Here is a 19,159-nt window from a genome sequence, read left to right on the forward strand (position 1 = left end):
CACAAACAAGCAAGAAGGATCCACAGAGTTTTACGCTGACTTTGGAAGTCTAATGCTGCAGTAAAATTTGTAGGTGCCAAATTGAACGAGACTTTTTTTTTTTTTCCCCCTCCTAAACTCAAGTGTGCATAGTTAACTCCTGAGTAGCAAACATTTAGATCTGATAAATTCATAGCTGGTCCACTCTAAATATAACTCTTATTGCGTTTTTAGATTAATTTTATTTATAAGCACATACATATTCATAGATGTGTTCTCTTGCATATTCACTGCTTCTTGTTTCTAGGCTTTTTCTTTTCCCCCAAAGGCTGTGAGCTGGGTAAACCAAGTCCTTCAGGTGAATAAAAAAGAATTATCTAGGTGAATTCCAGTTAGAGTTAAAAACCTGCACTAGGCTGTTTTACCCCACCCCAGCCACCTATAGTACTCTTCCTCTGTTTTGGAACTGTTTGTAGGATGTGGAAAGTATTATATAAAAAAAGTCATATTGGTTGGCGTTGATTGGCATGGCATATTCCTTGAGAAGCTGATGCCTCCTCCCTTTTTTTGGATGTGGAGTACTAACGTGAGCAGAATGGCCTCGCTAATCGAATGCGCTTCGGCTGGAGCTTGGCGTTTGCTAATGATGGTCTCGGGAGTGGGGCGGAGTGTGCTGGGGCATTGCCGAAATGGAATTGCATCGTTTGAGTTAGCATTAATAGATAGCAGGTCTGTCCCTACAAAGAAACACGTGTGATCTATGATCTATTCATGTTGCTTGGAATTATATTTACACTCTTTGGGAAAGTGTGCTTAAAACAAAATACAAATTGAAAATTCCTCAAGCAGACCACACTTACTGAGATTGCCAAAATGTGACACCTGCTTTCTAGGACACATTTTCAATTCCACATAAAAGCCTAAGTACTTTTTTCCGTTAACTTGCATTTCTGCCTGAGGAGGTGACCTGTACTGTTCATTTCAGTTTTATCTAATCAGTATTCCGTTCCTCAGAAAGCTGTAGTGCTAAAGAGAAGCCTTTGACTTGTTAATGACCACGTTTCTTAGGATACAGAAGGAAAAATTCCTGTGCTTGTTTTCACAGAGGCATGAGTTCTTTTCTCAGTGGGTCAGTCTACACACGCGCCCCTCCTGTGGGACTGTGAGAGACTCCGCATTCACCTGCGTGCACTCTGCCAGAGCCTGAGTTACATCCACAACTCGATGAACACTTGATTAGGAAACGTGAAGCTTAGTTCATGTGATTATTTAGCACGGTGCTGGAAAAAGTAGGGAGTGTGACACAGCGATTGCCCAGTTGTTGTTACTGTGGAGGCATCGGAGGTACTGCTTTCGGTGACAGCGAGTTTGCAGAGTCAGTGCTTGGAGTGAAGTGCGGTTGGGATGTAGTTGTGGATTATCACCCAAAGGCAGAAAGTACTTACCAGGACTTGAGCTTTTTGAGATATGTAGTCTGTGTTTGTATCTCCAGCAGTTCCTCAAAGTCTTCTCTTAATCTTGTGATTTGTATTTATCAGCCAATAGCAAATTTCAAATGGCAGGAGAGGCCCAGTGCCAGCGGACCCATCTGTAGAGGGAGGGCAGGGCTCTTAATGCGTTGTCTAAAGTGACTGCAAAATGGTTTGGGTTCTGTTGTTTTCCTTCAGCTGATGTGTGTCATGCTCTCACATCGGCAATGTACATGTACGCTACACGTGCTGAAGAAGTCAAGTGACTGTAAGCAATTTGGTGTCCATTTCAGTTGGTTTCAGAAGCTGCTGTGGATGCTTAGCAAATCTGACAAACAGTTAAAGAATCTGGTGCAGCTCCACATCCGCTCGGTTTTCTTTGCTCAGTTAACCTCTTTGTTTTATCCTGCATGTTTGAATATTGTCCTAATGAAGAGAAGGTACAGTTACTACAGCAAGAGACCAGGGTGACTAAATCGTGGAGTCACAGGGTTGCCGAGGACCTCGAGCTCATTTAGTCCATATTTTTATCTTGAAACAGAATCTGCTTTACTTGTTTCTCTTTGTCCAGCGTCTTTAATTTCCAGAGACAGAGACTTCACAGTTCCAGCGTGCTCTGTTCCATTGTCCTTACTGCAGCGACATTTTCTCCAACGTTTCATGGAAATGCTAATGCATCGTTCTGAGCTTGTGATGCTTACCCTCTTAAGCATGACGATAGAAATGTTCTTGTTTCTCGACTTCTTTTAAGGTGTCTAGAAACTTAATTAAATACCTGTGGATAGTGAAGCACTAGAGAAGATCTTAAATCATGTGAATTGAGTTGATCATGCTTGGAAAAGGGAATTGCCCTGTTCTGGGAACTGGGCTGGATGACCAGTTAAGCTCCTTGTTGGAATCACAGACTTAACTTTTTTTCTTTATGACTGAAAACAGTCAAGATGAATAATGGGACATTTGATAAGTAAAATAATGAGCTTTTGCAGGACCTTGCTTTAAATACTAAATAGCCAGACTTCTGTTTTTGTGTTCAGGTTAATTTTGGCTATGTTCACATTAAAATAGTTTTTCTGCAAGTGCGTTGGCGGTACCGTCTCAGTTTGGGTCTCCTAAACAGCGTATTCAGTGCATCCAACTGATTGGAAGTGCAGTTTGTAGGTTTAAATTAACTCTTAATAACTTAAATAATCTTGAAACATGTACATTTTTGTAGTTGTGGTATTTCTTTTGCAGTCTGTGGCTGCAAATAGGTGGCAGCTTTTTCCCAGGTTTCTTCCCTTTATGGCCTCGGAACTGAGCAATCTTCTGTAAGCATGATTTTTCTCTGGGTTTTAATCTCCGCTTGGGTTCAGAGAACTTTGCTTTGTCATAGCAGCTAGCTTCAGGGTAGGACTGGGCATGGGTGGCCACTGAAAAGGTAGACTCAACAGCGTAGACATCAGCAGCAGTATCCAGCATGGCACGAGGCAAAGGAGTAACTGAGAGGCTGACCTGAGACTGGATGATGGAGGGCTGAGGAGGATCTCATCGTGACAGTTTGGAGGAATTGCGGATTCAGCATCAGATGGCCTGACTGGGAAGAGATTTGAAGTGAGGTGGGAAGTTGGGATGGAAGGGGTGGCAAGGATTTAGGATAGAATGGTGAAGGATAGGTGTGAGAGATTAGGTGGCTGAAAGTGGGGTGTGGGGCTTAAATTTAGGGATGGAATGAATTTGGAGGATTGAGGATCTAGTGTGGTTTGAAAGGAGCCTCTGGGGCAGGAGAAGTGTGGAACCGGGGCTGAGAGGCCAAGGACCTAGGGAGGGAATTTGAAGGAGTCCTGGTCAGGTGAGATGGGGCTCTCTGGAATTGTGAGGTCTCCAGGAGCGAAGGTGAAAGCTTTCTGTGTGCCCAGAGTATCTCTAACCAGGCTTCACTTTGGGATTGGGAACAGATGTCGGTGTCCTCCTTTACTACGTTGCACAACAGTCTTAACAAGATGGCTTTCAGAGACACAATGGGCAATCAAGTGTCACACTTCCTTTTGTGTCTCTTACAGACCATCTCAGGAGATTTTTCTTTGGTTTTCATGCTGTCCAAAGTACCTGAATTTATTCTCATGTCAAATTCATTTGTTTTTTGTACCCTGCATTGAGAACTTTGTTGTTATTTTTGTGTTTTTATTCAGGCCTACTCAAGGAAGTAGAATTTTTAGCAAAGGAGAAATTAGAGCTCCAATGTCAGGCAGAAAAGGATCATTCCAACTTACGCTCTCAAATGAAAGTTTTGGAGGTGGAACTGGAAGAACAACTGCATAGCAATCAAGACCTGGCTACGCAGTTACTGGAGGTTGCTGAATTAAAACAGCAAATTCAAGTTCTTGAAAAACAGCTTAAAAACCAACGACAGTTCATGGATGTAAGCAAACTTCATACCACGTTTCCATGGTTTTGGAGATGACAAATAACTCCTCCTACTTTGTGACTGAGACTTGGAATATGGTTCCTAAAATGTGATGCTTTCTGTTTGGTTTCAAATTCAGACCTCGGTATTCTAGTCTTGCAAAAGAAAAAAAGATGCAGTTTTTAAATTCCCTTTCCATAGCATTACAGGATCTTTTTCTTTTTTCTTTTTATTAACTGAGAGTTGTAATTCGTGTGTACATTGGAGTCAAAAAGGTTTTTTTGTCTTTCCCTGACGTTTTAGCTAGACCTTCAGGACTACTAAAAGGTGGTAATTATTTTTAAGTGAGCATAGTTTCTTAAACCACAAAAACAAACCCCAGATTTTTCTTGTACTCAGTGTTTTAGTGAAACGAAAAGTTTATTTTAAAAGATTTAAATTCTCTCTGTCTGAATTTGCAGGAACAAGCCATAGAAAGGGAACACGAACGTGATGATTTTCAGGAGGAAATTCAGAAGCTGGAAGAACAGTTAAAACTTTCAGTAAAACCACAGAATTCAGGAGAGCCCAGAGAGTACAGGGTGAGTAAAATCACACTTAGTGGCCAAAACCTGTCTTGTCTTGGAGGGTTGTCTCTTGAGAGATTTTTTTTTCTTCCTTTGTTGTCACCCAGCGAGCGTATTTTCCCCGAGCTGACTGGACTACATGTAGGCAGTGTACTTGTGTTATTTCATATGGAGATGGAAAGAAATGTTGTTTGTGCGTTACAGTAAAGTTTCACAGCCTGTAAGTCCAGCTTAAATTAACTGAGACCAACAATACAGACACTCTGCTCTGCGGAGCACACCTGAGGGATTACTTTTGGGTTCTAAACGTGTTTGATTTTTCCAGCTATACCAGCTGTAGTAAGAGATGTTTTTTGCATGCCTTGTCCTATTGAAGTTTATAAGTCAGTTCTTTTTTTTCACATGTTCATTTGTTTGATGCTTGGTTTCAAAGATTAACTTTTGCTTTTTTGTTTTTGCTTTTCTTTCACATAAATGAACATTATACAGAACTATGACTTGATTCTACAGGTATGGAACACAGCATGAACATCTCTTTAACCTTTCTTTCCTTTTCCTTTCAATCCCTTCTATTAATTAGATCTGCTTTGGCTTTTTTTCCTGTTCTTGATCTGACAAACCTGCTTCAGCTTGACTTGGAGATAAAGATACCTGTGTTAGCGTGGCAGAATTCTTGCGAGGAGTGAGGAACTGTTTTCCGTTTGATATCCTGTACAACGTGCTTCATTCTCCGGGTTCACTTGCATTACAGGCAGTTACTTACTGTAAAAGGGCTTTTTGGCACAAAAGGAGAAGTTGAGGTTCAGAGTATGAAAGAAAGATAATGGGATGACGATGATACACTGTGCCTTAGCCTTCAGCTTTTGTCTGTGGCCCTACTCTTAAATTTCCATGTGTGCACTACCGAATTTGATTTCCATGTATTCGTTCAGGTACAGTTTATGAAATTCTGTGCCTCTGTCACAGCAGCAAATCTTGTAGAAACAACTGAAACTTTGACAGAATGAATTTTCCATGCTGGAGGCCGCCTGATTTTTCACTTGCCTTCTGTAACCTCCAGTAGGATTTCATTAGGCTTCTGGAGAAGCAGAATGATTACTTATTATTCTACCTCAGTCTCGACTTCTCGTTTGCATGAATGCCATTACCTGACATTCAGATTTTCTGACTGCATCACACACATAGCCTACGTTTTATTTACATAAAAAAGTGATATTTGGCAAGGACCAGAAAAAGAACGGCAAAGGTTTTTCGTTTGAAGATCACACAGCTTGTTGAAGATCTTTTTGTACCCAGAAGGTTATACCTCTGTGGCAGTCTTTTCCTAAGTCTTGGGCATACAGAATCACAAAAGATACATGTCAGGTTATTCAAAATACATCAAAGACCACAGCTTGCTTTCTATCCAAGATGTTAGATGGATGACACTTAGCTGCTATTTATTAGCGTGCTTGTGGCTTAGTGAAGAGGAAGATCTGAAAAAGCTAAGAATAGCTGCTGTCACTTTGCAACCTCTCTCAGGAAGGTTTAAAGCTTAACTGGAGAAAAGCACCCAAAGAAGGTAACTTGGCAAGTGACATTTGTGGGTAGGGCGAGGTACGCGCACAATCTGTGCCAAAATAAAATGTCAGGATTTAGACAGTTCTTGTACAGTTGGTGTAACGTCAGTAGTTGCTTAACTCACTCTGAAACAGTTCGGTTCACTTGAACTTCTTATTTCTGCATGAAGGAGTTACAACAAGTTCCTAGCTGTTCTCTCTGCTGTTCTCTAGACTCAAGGAATATGCGAGTGGGATTATTTTGAGAAAAGAGCGCTGACTGGTACTGGGAGCTACCATCTGAGAGTATGCCATGAGGGTGAAGGCTGTGAAAGTGTTTCCTGAGCTGCAAGAGTGCAGCCCTCGCTTTCTAGCAACGTGGTGTGAAAAACCACGCTTTCCATGTGCGAAGTGTCATAGTTTCTGGGATTCTGATGGCTTATGTCAAAATTTCATAGCGTGAGGAAGTATTAGACTTCTAAAAGATTTTTCTAATCCAAAAAGCTTTTGTGTAAGGCCTTTTGTGTAAAGCAGTTAAAAATGTGATGTTATTCACTATCGGTATTATTAACTAACCTGCGACGTAGCTTATTAATTTGACTACATTAACTCTAGTCTTTGGTATTTTGCTAAAGGCTGTTTTTCTGCTTTAGTAATACCTGTACAATACTTTGAATATGTAAAGTTTTATATTAATATGAAAAATTTTTGGTTTATAATAGTGAAGTGGAGTTTTCGTAAATTCAGACTTCTTGATGAAGAAAGCATTTATTTTGTAAAAATCTCATCTTCCTTGCTGATTACTATTGACCAAATTATTTCTTCTTTAAAAGGTTTCCCTCTGCTTTCCTACCTGAGCTTGCTCTCAGCGTGCCTAATGACTTTGACTTCTGATGTCGTCTGTCTGTCACACTTGGTTCTCTCCTGCCTCTGTTACCCAGCAAAGCTCCTAGCCTTGCCTTCACCTGAATTCCTGGGATGAATGAGTGACAGTTTTCCTGCAGCTCTGTGTATGATTTCGTCTCAGTGAGCTCACATGACAAATTCTCCTCACATTTAAGCGCTTTTTGGAAAAAGAGTACCTGTCCTGTGTTGACCACTGCAAATCTCTGTGATTTGCAGGCATTGAGTTTGCTATGTCGTGTATTTATCTTTCAATTCTTGGTATCTTCCTTTAAACTGGAATTCCTTAAAGCAGTGGAAGAGGATTCTGAGGTTACAGAAATACATCAAATGCTGTTAGTAATAATTCATGTAATCTTGGGGTTTTGAACCCTAAACAAACAAAAAAATCCCTCACACTATAAGGCTGCTTTTGATGACCACTGGACCTTGAGAGTATGCCTTCATCCAGCACTTGGCTAGCATACTGCAAATATTAAGAGAGTAATCAAATGTGTATTTAAGAGCTGCTGCATTTGGAAGACGAGATTTCAGAAAGTCACTTTTTCATCCTTTCTGTCCACATCTGGTTTTACCTTTGCCTGGGATTTTAGCGGTAGTTTAGTCTGTAGTAACACTCCGCCTGCTTTGCCATGAAACTGCTCTTGCTCCCAACTGGAAGTTTGTAATATCGCCTGAATATCTGTGTGGTGTGTCTCCTGTACAGGTAGAATCTTTGCAAGCAGAAATAAAAGAGAAGATGGATGATTACAATAAGCTGTTATTAGAAAAGGAACAAAAACACCAAGAAATTACAGCTCGTGATAAAGAGATAGAAAAACTGGTGGCACAGATAGGGGAGCTGGAGCGCAGCAGTACTGAAGTGTCAAAGACTGTACACTGCCTTGAACAACAGCTGCAAAAAATGAAGAAAGTGGAAACCGAATTAAAACAAGTAATTTTGAAATAGTTATTTGGATGGGTGTGGGATTATGCCGACAGTGTCCTCATGGGGGATATCGATGGCGGTGTTAGGGTGTTGTAGGAGACGATCCCTGGCACCTAGCGCTAAGCTAAACTGTTGTATTGATGGCAGGTACTGCAGCCACGGTCTTAAACAAGCTGTGGTCTTATGCACTACAATCCTACTTACTGGAGAGGCTACTTTTTGACGGTTGTCACGTCTGCAGGGATCACATCTGCTCTTTTGCTTCTCTGGAAGTTCCTGAGAAGATAGTGTTACTGAATATGAAACATTGTGGGTCTTCAAGAAGTAACTATGTTTAAACGAAATGTTTCCCTTTCCTCCTGGCAATTTTCCTTGGTTAAGTATTGTTGGTGTGTCTGTCAAGTTTGAAGATTTGAGAGTGGCATGATCTAAACTAAATTTATTAGTTTAATTGCTAATTTGGTAAATATTTGCTTCTATTTTTCATTTTTAAAATATTGAACTAGGTAGTTTTTGGTTTTAGCCAGTCACAGTTTATTAGGTACTGTTATTCCCATCTATTTGACACTTGTGAGATTGCATCTGGAGAACTACTTGATTTTCAACTCCCGTGTACAAGAAAGACATCAGGATACTGGACCAAGTCTAACAAAGGACCATCAAGATGGTCAGGGGGCTGGAGAAAATGATTTTTGAGAGGAGGCTGAGAGAGCAGGGTTTGTTTAGCTTTGTGGAGATCTTGTGGTTGCCTACAACGACATTATATGAGGTTATAGAGAAGATGGAGTACTGCGTCCAGTTCTGGAGCCCGCAACATAGAAAGGACATGGACCAATTGGAGAGGGTCCAGAGGAGGCCACGCAGATGCTGAGAGGGCTGGAGCAGCTCTGCTGTGAGGCCAGGCTGAGAGAGCTGGGGCTGTTCAGCCTGGAGAAGAGGAGGCTCCAGGGAGACCTGAGAGCGGCCTCCCAGTGGCTAAAGGGGGCTGCAGGAAAGGTGGGGAGAGACTGTTCAGCAGGGACTGTTGTGACAGGACGAGGGTTAATGGTTTCAAAATAGAGGGAGGCAGATGTCCCTGCTCCTTGCAGGGGGGTTGGGCTGAATGGCCTTTGAAGGTCCCTTCCCACTCAAACCATTCTATGATTCTACAGGGTCAGACTTGGAGGTGCACAGTGAGAGGATGAGAAGATATGAGCATAAACTGCAACAAGGGAAATTGTAATTAAATGTTGGGGAGGGGAACGGTCATCCTGGGGGCAGCAAAATGTTGAAGAAAGAGCTCAGAGTGACAGTGGTGTCTCTGTGACTTGGAGACGTTCAGAATTCAGCTGGCCAAGGCCCTGAGCAGAGCCAAGTTGGTTCTGCTTTGAGTCAGAGATTGGACCAGAGAGCTCTAGAGACCCTTCCCAGCTTAAGCTATTCTGTGATTTTATCCAAACATACAAAGCTGTGCCTTTTAGCTTTGTCTGGCTTGCCTTAGAGTGGGTGGAGACTGTGATACTGCTGTTGGCAGGTTTTTCTCGTCTCTGAAATCTTGGCTTTCTGTGAAACCTTTAAACAAGGTTATACTATTTGATTTGCCAACTGTAGGCATTGTAGTGGCTTGTCTTGAAGCAATTTCGTGCTGTAAGTGCCAAGAGAGCTCTAAGAATGATGGCATGTCCTTAAATTTTTCTGTAAAAACACACTTGATGTGACTGGCAGTTACAGATTTGTATTGTCCCCCAAATTCCAACATACATAAATGTGAGTATTGCAGATAACGGAGACTAGTGCTGATAAGAAGTAGATCTGGAAAGAGTAATTTTGCATGGGAAGTGGTGTCTGTTTGTGAAGAACACTGACTAAACCGAGAGCTGGCAGATCCAATTATCCTACCATCACGTGCGTGCAGCAGGTCTGGTTTCCTCCTGGTCCAGTTCCTTTCAGTTGTTCAGGTTGTTGGTACGCAGCATTGACACTTCTGGTGAGAGCTGTGCTGGGAGGATTGCTCACCCTTTGGCTTGAGGTCCCGAAAGTGGGGCTCGTTTATGGATTTCGATATCTGTGAAAGAAGATACCACGTTAGACTGCATCTGCGTTCAGAAGGTGGTTTTACAGTGAAGGTGCGTTACATAAAGCTCTGATTTTTCCCTGAGTTGCCCCTTATTTTTGCTGGGCTGCTGTAGCAACCTCAGAACATAGCAACTGGGGAATGCTCTTGTGTGCAGAGGTGACACGGTGAGCTGTGGCACGCTTGCAGCTCTGCTGTCCAGTATGAGCAGGAACATCTGAGGTAAGGCAGCCCAGTTCTGCAGGAAGCTGGATTTGCACGTTGTTACTGGAGGTTTTTTCTGTCGGTGATCAAGATGAGCTTTAAAATGGTGTGGATAACATCTCGGTTTTAGTTAATATAAAACAAAAAAGGCTCTCTTGTTGCTTGGGTTTTGTTGTTACGTGTGTCCTTCCGTGCACGGCAGCAGGATGCGTGGGGAGCTGGTTAATATAACAGGTTTCATGTGATGGCGAGAAGAGTTTTCATGTTTCCCTTCAGGACAAGCAAAAATATTTCTGTGATAAGTACTTTCCTACCCCAAAATGCCTGAGCGATGCTTTCATAATTATTACATTTGGGTTTTGTCCTGCCAGTGATATGAGGTGCGAATGACACAGCTTTTTACCCTAGCTAGCTGTCTGCCCTGTAATTTCCTCTTTCCTCACGAGCTGCGTGTGCCTGGACTCTCCCAGAGCTGGCCGGACAGCCAGTGGGGACCGGCTGGGGGCTGCTGGGTGGGGATCAGATGGCCTGGTTAGGATGGGTGTGGACGTTTGGGCAGCTGTTTTAAAGACCTGTCCTTGGGCACGCTGTTTTGGTGCTGCGATGCAGCATTAACTTTGGGGTTTTTGGTTTGGTTTGTTGTTTTTTGGTTTTTTTTAACTGATGCTTCTTTCATTTTAAGACCAGAAGATGCTATCCATGTACTCAGGGTCTTCCTTATCTTTGATTGGAAATGGTCAGATTTTACATAACGTTTTGGCAAACCATGTGATGAGTCTAAATAAGCCAAATTCAGACTTTTTTTTTTTTCCCCCCCCCCATAACCCTTCTCTTAGAAGGACGTGTATTGAGCTGTGGGCAGAGTAGGTGTTGAACAGCAGAGACCGTTACTGCCGTAGGTTTCTTGTCCAGCTGGCCTTTCTTGTATTATGTACAAATTGAAGCGTGCAGTCTTCCAGAACACAATCTCATCACGTGGACAGATGGACTACCTCCTGTACAGTTCCAGGCACAGAAGGGACCCACCACCAGCCTGGCCAGTCTCCTGTGAAAGAGAAAAACGATCAGGGCAGTGCGTTTAAAAATGAAAGGAAAAAAAAAAAAAGCCAAAAAAATTCATGCAAAATCTTTTCTTCAAAGAAAAGGCAGCAAATTCCTCTTCTAGTGAGGGCCTTGTAGGAAATTACTTTTTTTTTTTTTTTTTTTTTTTTTTTTTTTTTTTTGGGCCTGTTGTGATAGGACCAGGGGTAATGTTTTTAAGACAGAGGGAGATAGATTTAGATTGGATATTAGGAAAACATTTTTTTACAATGAGGGTTGTAGAACACTGGCCCAGGTTGCCCAGAGAGGTGGTGGATGCCCCATCCCTGGAAACATTCCAGGCCAGGTTGGCCGGGGCTCTGAGCAACCTGATCTGGTTGGAGATGTCCCTGCTCCTGGCAGGGGGGTTGGACTGGGTGGGCTTTGAAGGTCCCTTCCAACTCTAACCATTCTATGATTTTATGATTCTATGAAATGTGTATGCTTGCTGTTTGGACAACTTCCCAAGTGAAGCTTTCCTCCTTGGACTGACCTAGCTCCTGAGAAGGACTGGGAGAGAAAGAGGACCAAAGGAGATGTTTTAAAAATAAATAAATAAAATTAGGGTGGCTTGAGAGACCACAGATCTGACAGAAACTTAGTGCTGGTGCTTCACATTCTGGCTTAACGTGATAGTTTTGATCTCCCCAGAACTCTCTATCTCTTAAATTAAGTGTCCACCTCTTAAATTTATGGTATCATAATAAATGGCTACAAGAACAAGATGTTTAGCTTATTAAACATATACAACACTGTGGAAATGAGGAAGCCTAATATATCCCTGAATGCTACTTTTTCAGAAGTTGTTAAACTTGACTTAGAAAAAAATAAAGGGGTAAAACCTTAAAAGAGCTAAAACCATTGAGTTGTTTTGCACTCCTGTTTCTTTATAGGCCGTGGGGATTAGGTACTTGTCTTCTTGCACTGGGGTTTGTCAGGGATGGTGACGTATTTTGGCAAGATTGTTCTGGTTAGGTGAGCATCTATATTGACAATGACGAATTCTAACATTAAAAAAAAAATAAAATGTTTTGCAGGATAAAGAGGCGTTGCAACAGCAACAGTACAATAACCTGATTCAGATCTCTGCCCTGCAGTCTAAACTGGATGAAGCGAGGCACAGAGTACCAGCAGACAGCAGTTCTGCCCCAGAGCTGAAGGAGCAGTTACAAGCAGAGCAGGAAGTGCTTCAGATGAAAGAGAGAGAGGTAAGAGTCTTGGTAGGGTCCTGCAGACTTCTGAATCCCTCACACCATTGCAGAAACATTTTGTGCAGACTTGTAGCAGGGAATTTAAGCCATTCAAAACCGCAGTGACTATTGTAGTAAATGTACCTTCTCACCCCGTATTCTTTATGCTGTGGTTTTAACGAACCTTCCTTTTTCCTGCTTTGTTCTGCTTTGTCATCCCCCTGTCCATCTCCTCTCCCACTGGAAACTGTCTCGTAATCATTTACATCAACTTTGAGACCAATTGATCAACATCTGTTGTAAACGGATTTTCCTTTCCTTCTAAAGTTGTACTGGAGCAGAAGGTAGATATATTTTTGTTTGACTTCGAGAGGGAGCGATAATTCCGTTAAGAACAGAAGGGACAATTACCCATGATGGCGTCATCTGACCTTCTCTATTCTGTGAGCCAGAGAATGTCAGTGATGAGTACTTGTGCCAAGCTAAGCTGAAATGCAGTGTAATTGGTCACAGTATTTAGAACTTTCATGGGGTTTACGTGCACAGATACATACACAGACCCACCCCTGCTGTCTATTTATGTAATTTTACATACTGTTATAGTATCTGTAGTATGCAAACACACAGTTCGGTTTAGGATGTGCCAAGAAAAACATGGGGGATCCTCCAGTTAATTGTACGCCATTGGTTCAAGAGCAGTAAGATATTAAAAATTTATTTCTTACAGATGGAAGTTCCATGTCTGTTATGAAGTCTGACTTCAGAAACTTTTTCATTCTCCAAGCCCCTATGCCTTGCTACCCTTTAAGGCAAGAGATGATAAGTCCTGTGGGTGGCAAGATGACAGTCTTTCCAAATAGCTCTTTGCTCTCAAGCTTTCAAACAGCTACAAGCAGAGAAATGTGTAGCTCCTGGCCCTTTCACACGTTGAAGGGAGTCGATGCTCGGAACATTTTGGATTGCTGTGTTACTGGGATTAGCACTGCAGTTAACTGCTTGTGATTCCATTAGGCATCAAACGCTAACCTCTCTCCTACTGCTGTGTCAAATTACATCGGTGGTCAAGCCTCGACTGTTCAGAACATATCTTTTATCAGCAGTTAAGTTTTTTTTTAAATAAGTGGAAAACCACTTTTGCACTACTTTGGTTTTGCAGCTGAGGAGCTGGAATGCTAGCTTCTTACTCTCTTTTTATGTCTCAAGTATTTTATTAATGAAAATTTATTAGAGAGAGTTTAAATCATAAAATTTGCCAAAGTTGCTTGCTCACAGTAAATAAGCCAATGGATGAAGTAATATCTTTTCTACTTAAATAGAATCATAGAATCACAGGATGGTTTGGGTGGGAAGGGACCTTCAAAGCCCATCCAGTCCAACCCCCCTGCAAGGAGCAGGGACATCTCCAACCAGATCAGGTTGCTCAGAGCCCCGGCCAACCTGGCCTGGAATGTTTCCAGGGATGGGGCATCCACCACCTCTCTGGGCAACCTGGGACAGTGCTCCATCACCCTCAGTGTAAAAAATTTTTTCCTAATATCTAATCGAAGTCTACCTCCCTCTATTTTGAAACCATCCTCCCTCTATTTTGAAACCAGAGGACTTAATAAAAACAACTATGCGTTTTCTTCTTTTTTTAGATTGCAAGCTTGTTAGACCAACTAGAACAATATAAAGATAATTTGACCAGTAAAAACGAGGAGATATTGCAGCTGAACTTGCAGTTAGAGATGCAAAAAAACATTAGTGCTTCCAGCATCAGCCAGCTTCAGTTAGAGAATGCACACCTGAAGGTAGGTTTTCTTAGCTTTCGTGTGCGCCAGCTAAAACTTCAGACCTCTCCTTCTTTGAGCGTTGTGATCTTCATCTCGTAATGTTATAAACAGATATGCAGTTTGTTTCTCTTGTCAGGGGAATATTGCGTTACTGTTACAAGGCTAATGCCGGGTATTGTAGAACAAAAAAACCCCGATACTCTAAATTAGTGCTTATGGCGTTGTCTTCTACAGTTGTTTCATTTAAATAAAAAGCTTAGCTTTTTTCTAGCCCTGACAGATTATGAACTACAGTGTTATCATTTAGTAAACACAGTACAGTTTTGTGGGTGTTCCTGACCTCTGCAGCCATAGCAAATGTTAGAAGTTAAAAAACTGGTTGGTTGTCAGTCTGGTATCAAGAGTGTTCATCTCTTGCCTTGAAAGTTGAGAAGTGTTGTGGCAGTCTAGTCCAGTGGTACAAATCTAAAGAAAGTAGCTGTAGTTGTGTTCTTGAGTTCTCTAACGTTATAGTAAGGAGGAGAATGTTTAAATAAAGCCCTTGGTTCTGTTTTGCCATTAGGTTGGGAGAGAAAGTCAGTCCTTTCTAATGACATTGCTGTTTTTTCTGATCAGGAGGATCTAACAAATCTTCATGTGAAGCAAAATCAGGATCATGTGAAGCAGAATCAGGACCCGAGTATTAGTGACTCCTCGGCTTTGTCATTCCCACAAGCACTACTTAAAGAAAAGAATCAGGAAATAGATCACTTGAATGAGCAGATGAGGAGGCTCCAACGTGAGCTAGAGAATACTCTGGACAATAAAGTAAGAGTATATGGTACTATATGTTCATTGCTTGATCTTGAGGGAGGCAGACTATACAGAATCTTATTGTCAATTAAATCTATTTGATAATTCTCTTAGGAAAGTAGACAGTATTCTGAGTAGCTACCAGCTGAAGTGTGCAATTTTTCCTGCTGTTACATGTGTGAATTAATGCCTGCAGCATTCAGAAGAAAAATGTAATTTAAGCTCTATGTGCAGTAGTAATTCTGCCTACATGGAGTAATATTCAGACCTTATCCTTTTACTCAGGTTATGGAAGACCAAAAATCTGAAATTGAAGAACTCAGATCACTTGTTGAGCACCTTCGTGGTGACCAGGAAAGGCTGCGTAAGGACAAAGATGAAGAGGTAGAGCAACTCCATGGAGTAATTGAGAAGCTTCAAAAAGAGCTGGTACAATTTGGACCAGTATGTCATGAAGTTAGTGACAACCAAGATGATCTCTATCAACTTGCATTGGGACAGCCAGTGGAGAACCTTCAGAATGAGTTGAGGAGGGGACTGGTAGGTTGTCAGGGTGACACCGATCCAAACAGAGGAAATGCACTGCTACACTCCAAAGTGAGAGAACTTCAGGTGGAACTGGAGACTGTCTCAACTGCTAGAGAAGCTCTGCAGCAGCAACTGAAAGAGAAGGAATCACAGTTCAAAATGGCAGAGGAAATTTTGGAGAAAAAATGCCAAAAATTACAAGGTTTATCAGAGCAGTACATTGCAGAGCTAACCTCTTTGAGAATACGGTACGATGCACTTCAGGAAGAGTACAGCCTTTTCCAAACACGTTTTTCTCAGAGAGAGGTTGAAGCAAAGATGACTGCTTCTCGCATTCAAGAACTTGAAGATACTGTGAGAGAAAGGGAAGCAAATATTCTAGAGAAAGATATGCAAATGAAGACAATGGCAGATCAAAGAGAAGCTGACACAACCAAGTTGCAGAACTTAACAAAAAAGGCAGCAGAGCTTCAAACTGAGCTGGAAAAGAGACATGCAATTGGGACTCAAGATGTTTATAGTCTTCAGTTACAAGTTTCTAGACTTGATTTCCAGGTGCAAGCACTGAATCAGAAAGAAGTAGCTTATCAGAGAGAAATCAAAGAACTGCAAGGTAGCACCGCAAAACTGGAAGGTCAGATTGAGGCCTATGTGAAAGAGCTTGAAGCCTTACGACGGGAAAGAGGTGAACTTATTTCACAGCTGGAGTCATACAAGCCAAAGGAGCAACCTGATCATGAAGACACTAACCTTCTCAAGCCGGTCTACCGGAAAGAAGGGAAAGGCGAAGCTCTTAAAAAAGGAATGGAGGAACTGGAAGAGCAGGAAGGAAATGTTGATCAGTCGTTTGCAGTACTGGCTTCCCCTACTGATAAACTGGTATTTGGTTTGTTTATTACTAGTATTACTTGTTGTTTTTTTTTTTTTTAAATAATCCAATTTTGTGTCATTTTCCTGTCCTTTTCAGTGCTGTAAGAAAGGGTGAAGATGAATGCTGTGGTGTAAAAATGGCTGTGGCGAGTCAGTTGAAGGATCTGTCTATCTCTGGATAGTTTCTCCAGCAGTGGCTAGAGGTGGATGCCTGGAAGATCTAAGAACAGGGCAAGGATTTGTGAAAACTTAATCCAGTCAGTTTTTCTGAGCTAGATATGGTTTTGGGCATGCATCCTAAGATTGGGTGTAGGTGGCAAGGTGTTGGTAGCGAGGGAGCTGCAGACAGGCCTCTACGAGAAAAGACTGGGGCTGCTCCATGCTAGGCACAGCTGGTTCCATCGCAGGACACAGCTGAGCCCATCAGCCACGTGCGCGGCACTGCTGCGGAAAAGTGTTTAAGAAAGGGCAAAATGCTGCACAGCCAGTGAGAGGGGGGAAAAAAAAGTGTGAGAAACAGCCCATGGAAGAGACCGTGCTAGAGCAGGTATCCACACTGCAGGGGAGGAGGGAGAGGAGTTGGGAATGAAGGAGCAAAATTGACCCTGGGGGGAAAAGGCAGGGGGTGAGGAAGCTGTTTCAGTGTTTGTCTGTCTTTCTTGCCATCCAGCTCTTTTTTAATGGCAATAAATTAAATAAATTTTCCCCAGGTCAGGTTTTGCTGTACTTGTCTGTCATGTACAAGCTTACTGTCTTCTAAGGCTGGCTTACAGAGGTGATAAGTTAGTAAAAGGGCTGATACGGGAAGAGTTTCTGAGTGCATGTGAAAGGAAAAAAAGTCAGGTGTGGGGCTGATGTGGATTCTGGGGGTCCTGACTGGCGGTATGGTGTGGATATAAAAATCCCAGGTGGTTGCCTTCCGCTGTACCACTTGCCCTGTTGCAGGGGGAAGGGGAGATGGCTTTTCAGCACGAGGTAGAAATGATAGTTTGTGGGTAGAATTATTGGATCTCAAAGTCAGGCGAAGTAACTGAGCTTTAAGCTTAGCATCACTAACGGGAAAAGGCTTCCCGCAGAGTTACCATCACACGGCAGAATGCTTCATATTACTTTGCCATTTTGCTTCGTAGCCCAGCAGTCCCAACAGCATGCAGTTCCTCATTTTAAAACCTACTCAGTAATAACAGTGGCTTCGTTAGGCTCTCATCTGTTCCCTTTGAGCTACCCTGAGATATTTAGGATATATCTTATTTAAGTTATACTTGCATGCCACCTCTCCTTATTTAAAGAAAGGATAGGATAATTACTATGTAAAATTACTCCTGTTTGGTGGTTTTTTTTGTTTTTTTTTAAGCAGAAATGAAAAGCATAGCTATGCAAAACGTGTGATCGTTACTGGTGTTTGTACCTCTGTTTGCTTAGAAGTTCTAGTGTGGATCAGTGCCATTTGCCTGGGCACTCTGCATTCAGGGGCTGTCTCAGAAATCCCTCAGAAAAAGGGATCGGGTCGGAATAGCGTTGTAAAATACATATACAGTGTGAGGTGCGTGCACAACTTTAAAATCACAGTTACTGTAGATACAATTTGAGAATGTTTATTTTCCGTACAATCTATATAAGTATGGAAACAGCCCACATAAAAGATCTTTTTCCTTTGAACACTATGTAGGGAGAGTTAAAGGCTACAAACACTTCACAGAATGAAAAGAATTTAATTGTAGAGATGGCATCTCACAAAGAAGAACTTAATTCTGAATTAGGTTCAGCAATAAAGGAGTTAGGATTCAATGAAGAGAGAACTGGTAAAATTTTGAAGGCTGTAATGGTACGTTGCAATTTTGGAGGCAGTTAAGTGACTTTAAAATAACATTTTTCAAGTAGAAACTTAGATTCTTACATGTTTCTAAGCTCATGTATGTATACGTTAGCATACGTATTTCCATGTTTAACTGCTGCACGTTTAAAAGGAGGCTGAGGAGGGATGCTCATCAAAGCTGGAGAATATATTGAGTCAAAGTAAGTAAACTACTGCGTCCTCAAGCATTCCTTACGATGGACCTTTTCCTGTGGATCTAGCTCATCCCAGTGTAAGGAAAAGTAGAATATTTGGTTTAGAGTACCAGCTATCTATGCAAGATAGGGACCACGAGCCTGAGAGCTGGAGGAGGGGAGCTAACAAGATTTGGGTACTTCTGTTCTAGCTAAATGTCGTTATACAGAACATCTTCACAGGAGAAGTGACTGCTGCTTGGAGTACCGAGGCGGAAAAGTCACAGGAGATTAAGCCGCAATTTACTTGAATAGCAATTGAGAGTTGGTTCAAATTGTTAACGTCGTGTAATAGTGAACATAACGGAAACAAACCCAGCATTCTTAAAGGCGCAAAGAAACCCCCTTGCAGTTATTCTTGGGTTCAAAAGTGGAAACAATGTGAAAATTAGGAAATGTATTAAAATGAAAGCTGGAGGAGCAGCCAAAAGGGTAAAGTACTTGCAGCTAGCACTAAGCTAAAACAGGCTGGAAAATAGCTAGTTAAGTGCAAGGATCACAAGAACTGAAGAAGATGGACTGAAGAAGTTGTGTCCATGCTAGCTGTTTCCCTGTTGGCTCTCTGTCAGAGACGGTGGTTGGGCAGAAAGACTTTGGTCTGACCTAATGTGTCTGTTTTTACCGAGTCAGAGTTTGACAAGTGGTCTGCAGTGTTTCGGATCAGCAGAGACCTGCCTGTTGTTTGATGCTTGGAAAAAATAAAAATACATGGGTAGAGGACCCCTGAGGGAACAGGATGCTAAAGGTACAAGCATGTCCTTGCCAAAATTTAGAATGTAGCACGTTGGTGCATATGGCTGCGGTGTGTGTCACGTGATGGGACGTGTGAATCCGTGTTGCTGTTCCCTGCAGCGA

At 42.0% G+C, this 19,159-nt stretch overlaps 1 protein-coding gene across 2 annotated transcripts in view; it reads left to right on the forward strand.

Annotated features, from left to right (window-relative positions):
* The window catches only part of PCNT (pericentrin), a 102,728-nt gene that overhangs the window by 58,022 nt on the left and 25,547 nt on the right, over positions 1 to 19,159 (forward strand). For both annotated transcript variants that reach the window (XM_086750481.1, XM_086750482.1), the window contains exons 31-38: positions 3,617 to 3,846; positions 4,293 to 4,412; positions 4,887 to 4,907; positions 7,545 to 7,772; positions 12,141 to 12,311; positions 13,931 to 14,083; positions 14,681 to 14,872; positions 15,143 to 16,264. In XM_086750481.1, the coding sequence (XP_086606607.1) occupies positions 3,617 to 3,846; positions 4,293 to 4,412; positions 4,887 to 4,907; positions 7,545 to 7,772; positions 12,141 to 12,311; positions 13,931 to 14,083; positions 14,681 to 14,872; positions 15,143 to 16,264 (2,237 nt within the window). The remainder of the gene's footprint in view (positions 1 to 3,616; positions 3,847 to 4,292; positions 4,413 to 4,886; positions 4,908 to 7,544; positions 7,773 to 12,140; positions 12,312 to 13,930; positions 14,084 to 14,680; positions 14,873 to 15,142; positions 16,265 to 19,159) is intronic.

Source organism: Chlamydotis macqueenii, chromosome 6, assembly GCF_036417535.1.
Source record: "Chlamydotis macqueenii isolate bChlMac1 chromosome 6, bChlMac1.mat, whole genome shotgun sequence".
Classification (NCBI taxonomy): Eukaryota; Metazoa; Chordata; class Aves; order Otidiformes; family Otididae; genus Chlamydotis; species Chlamydotis macqueenii.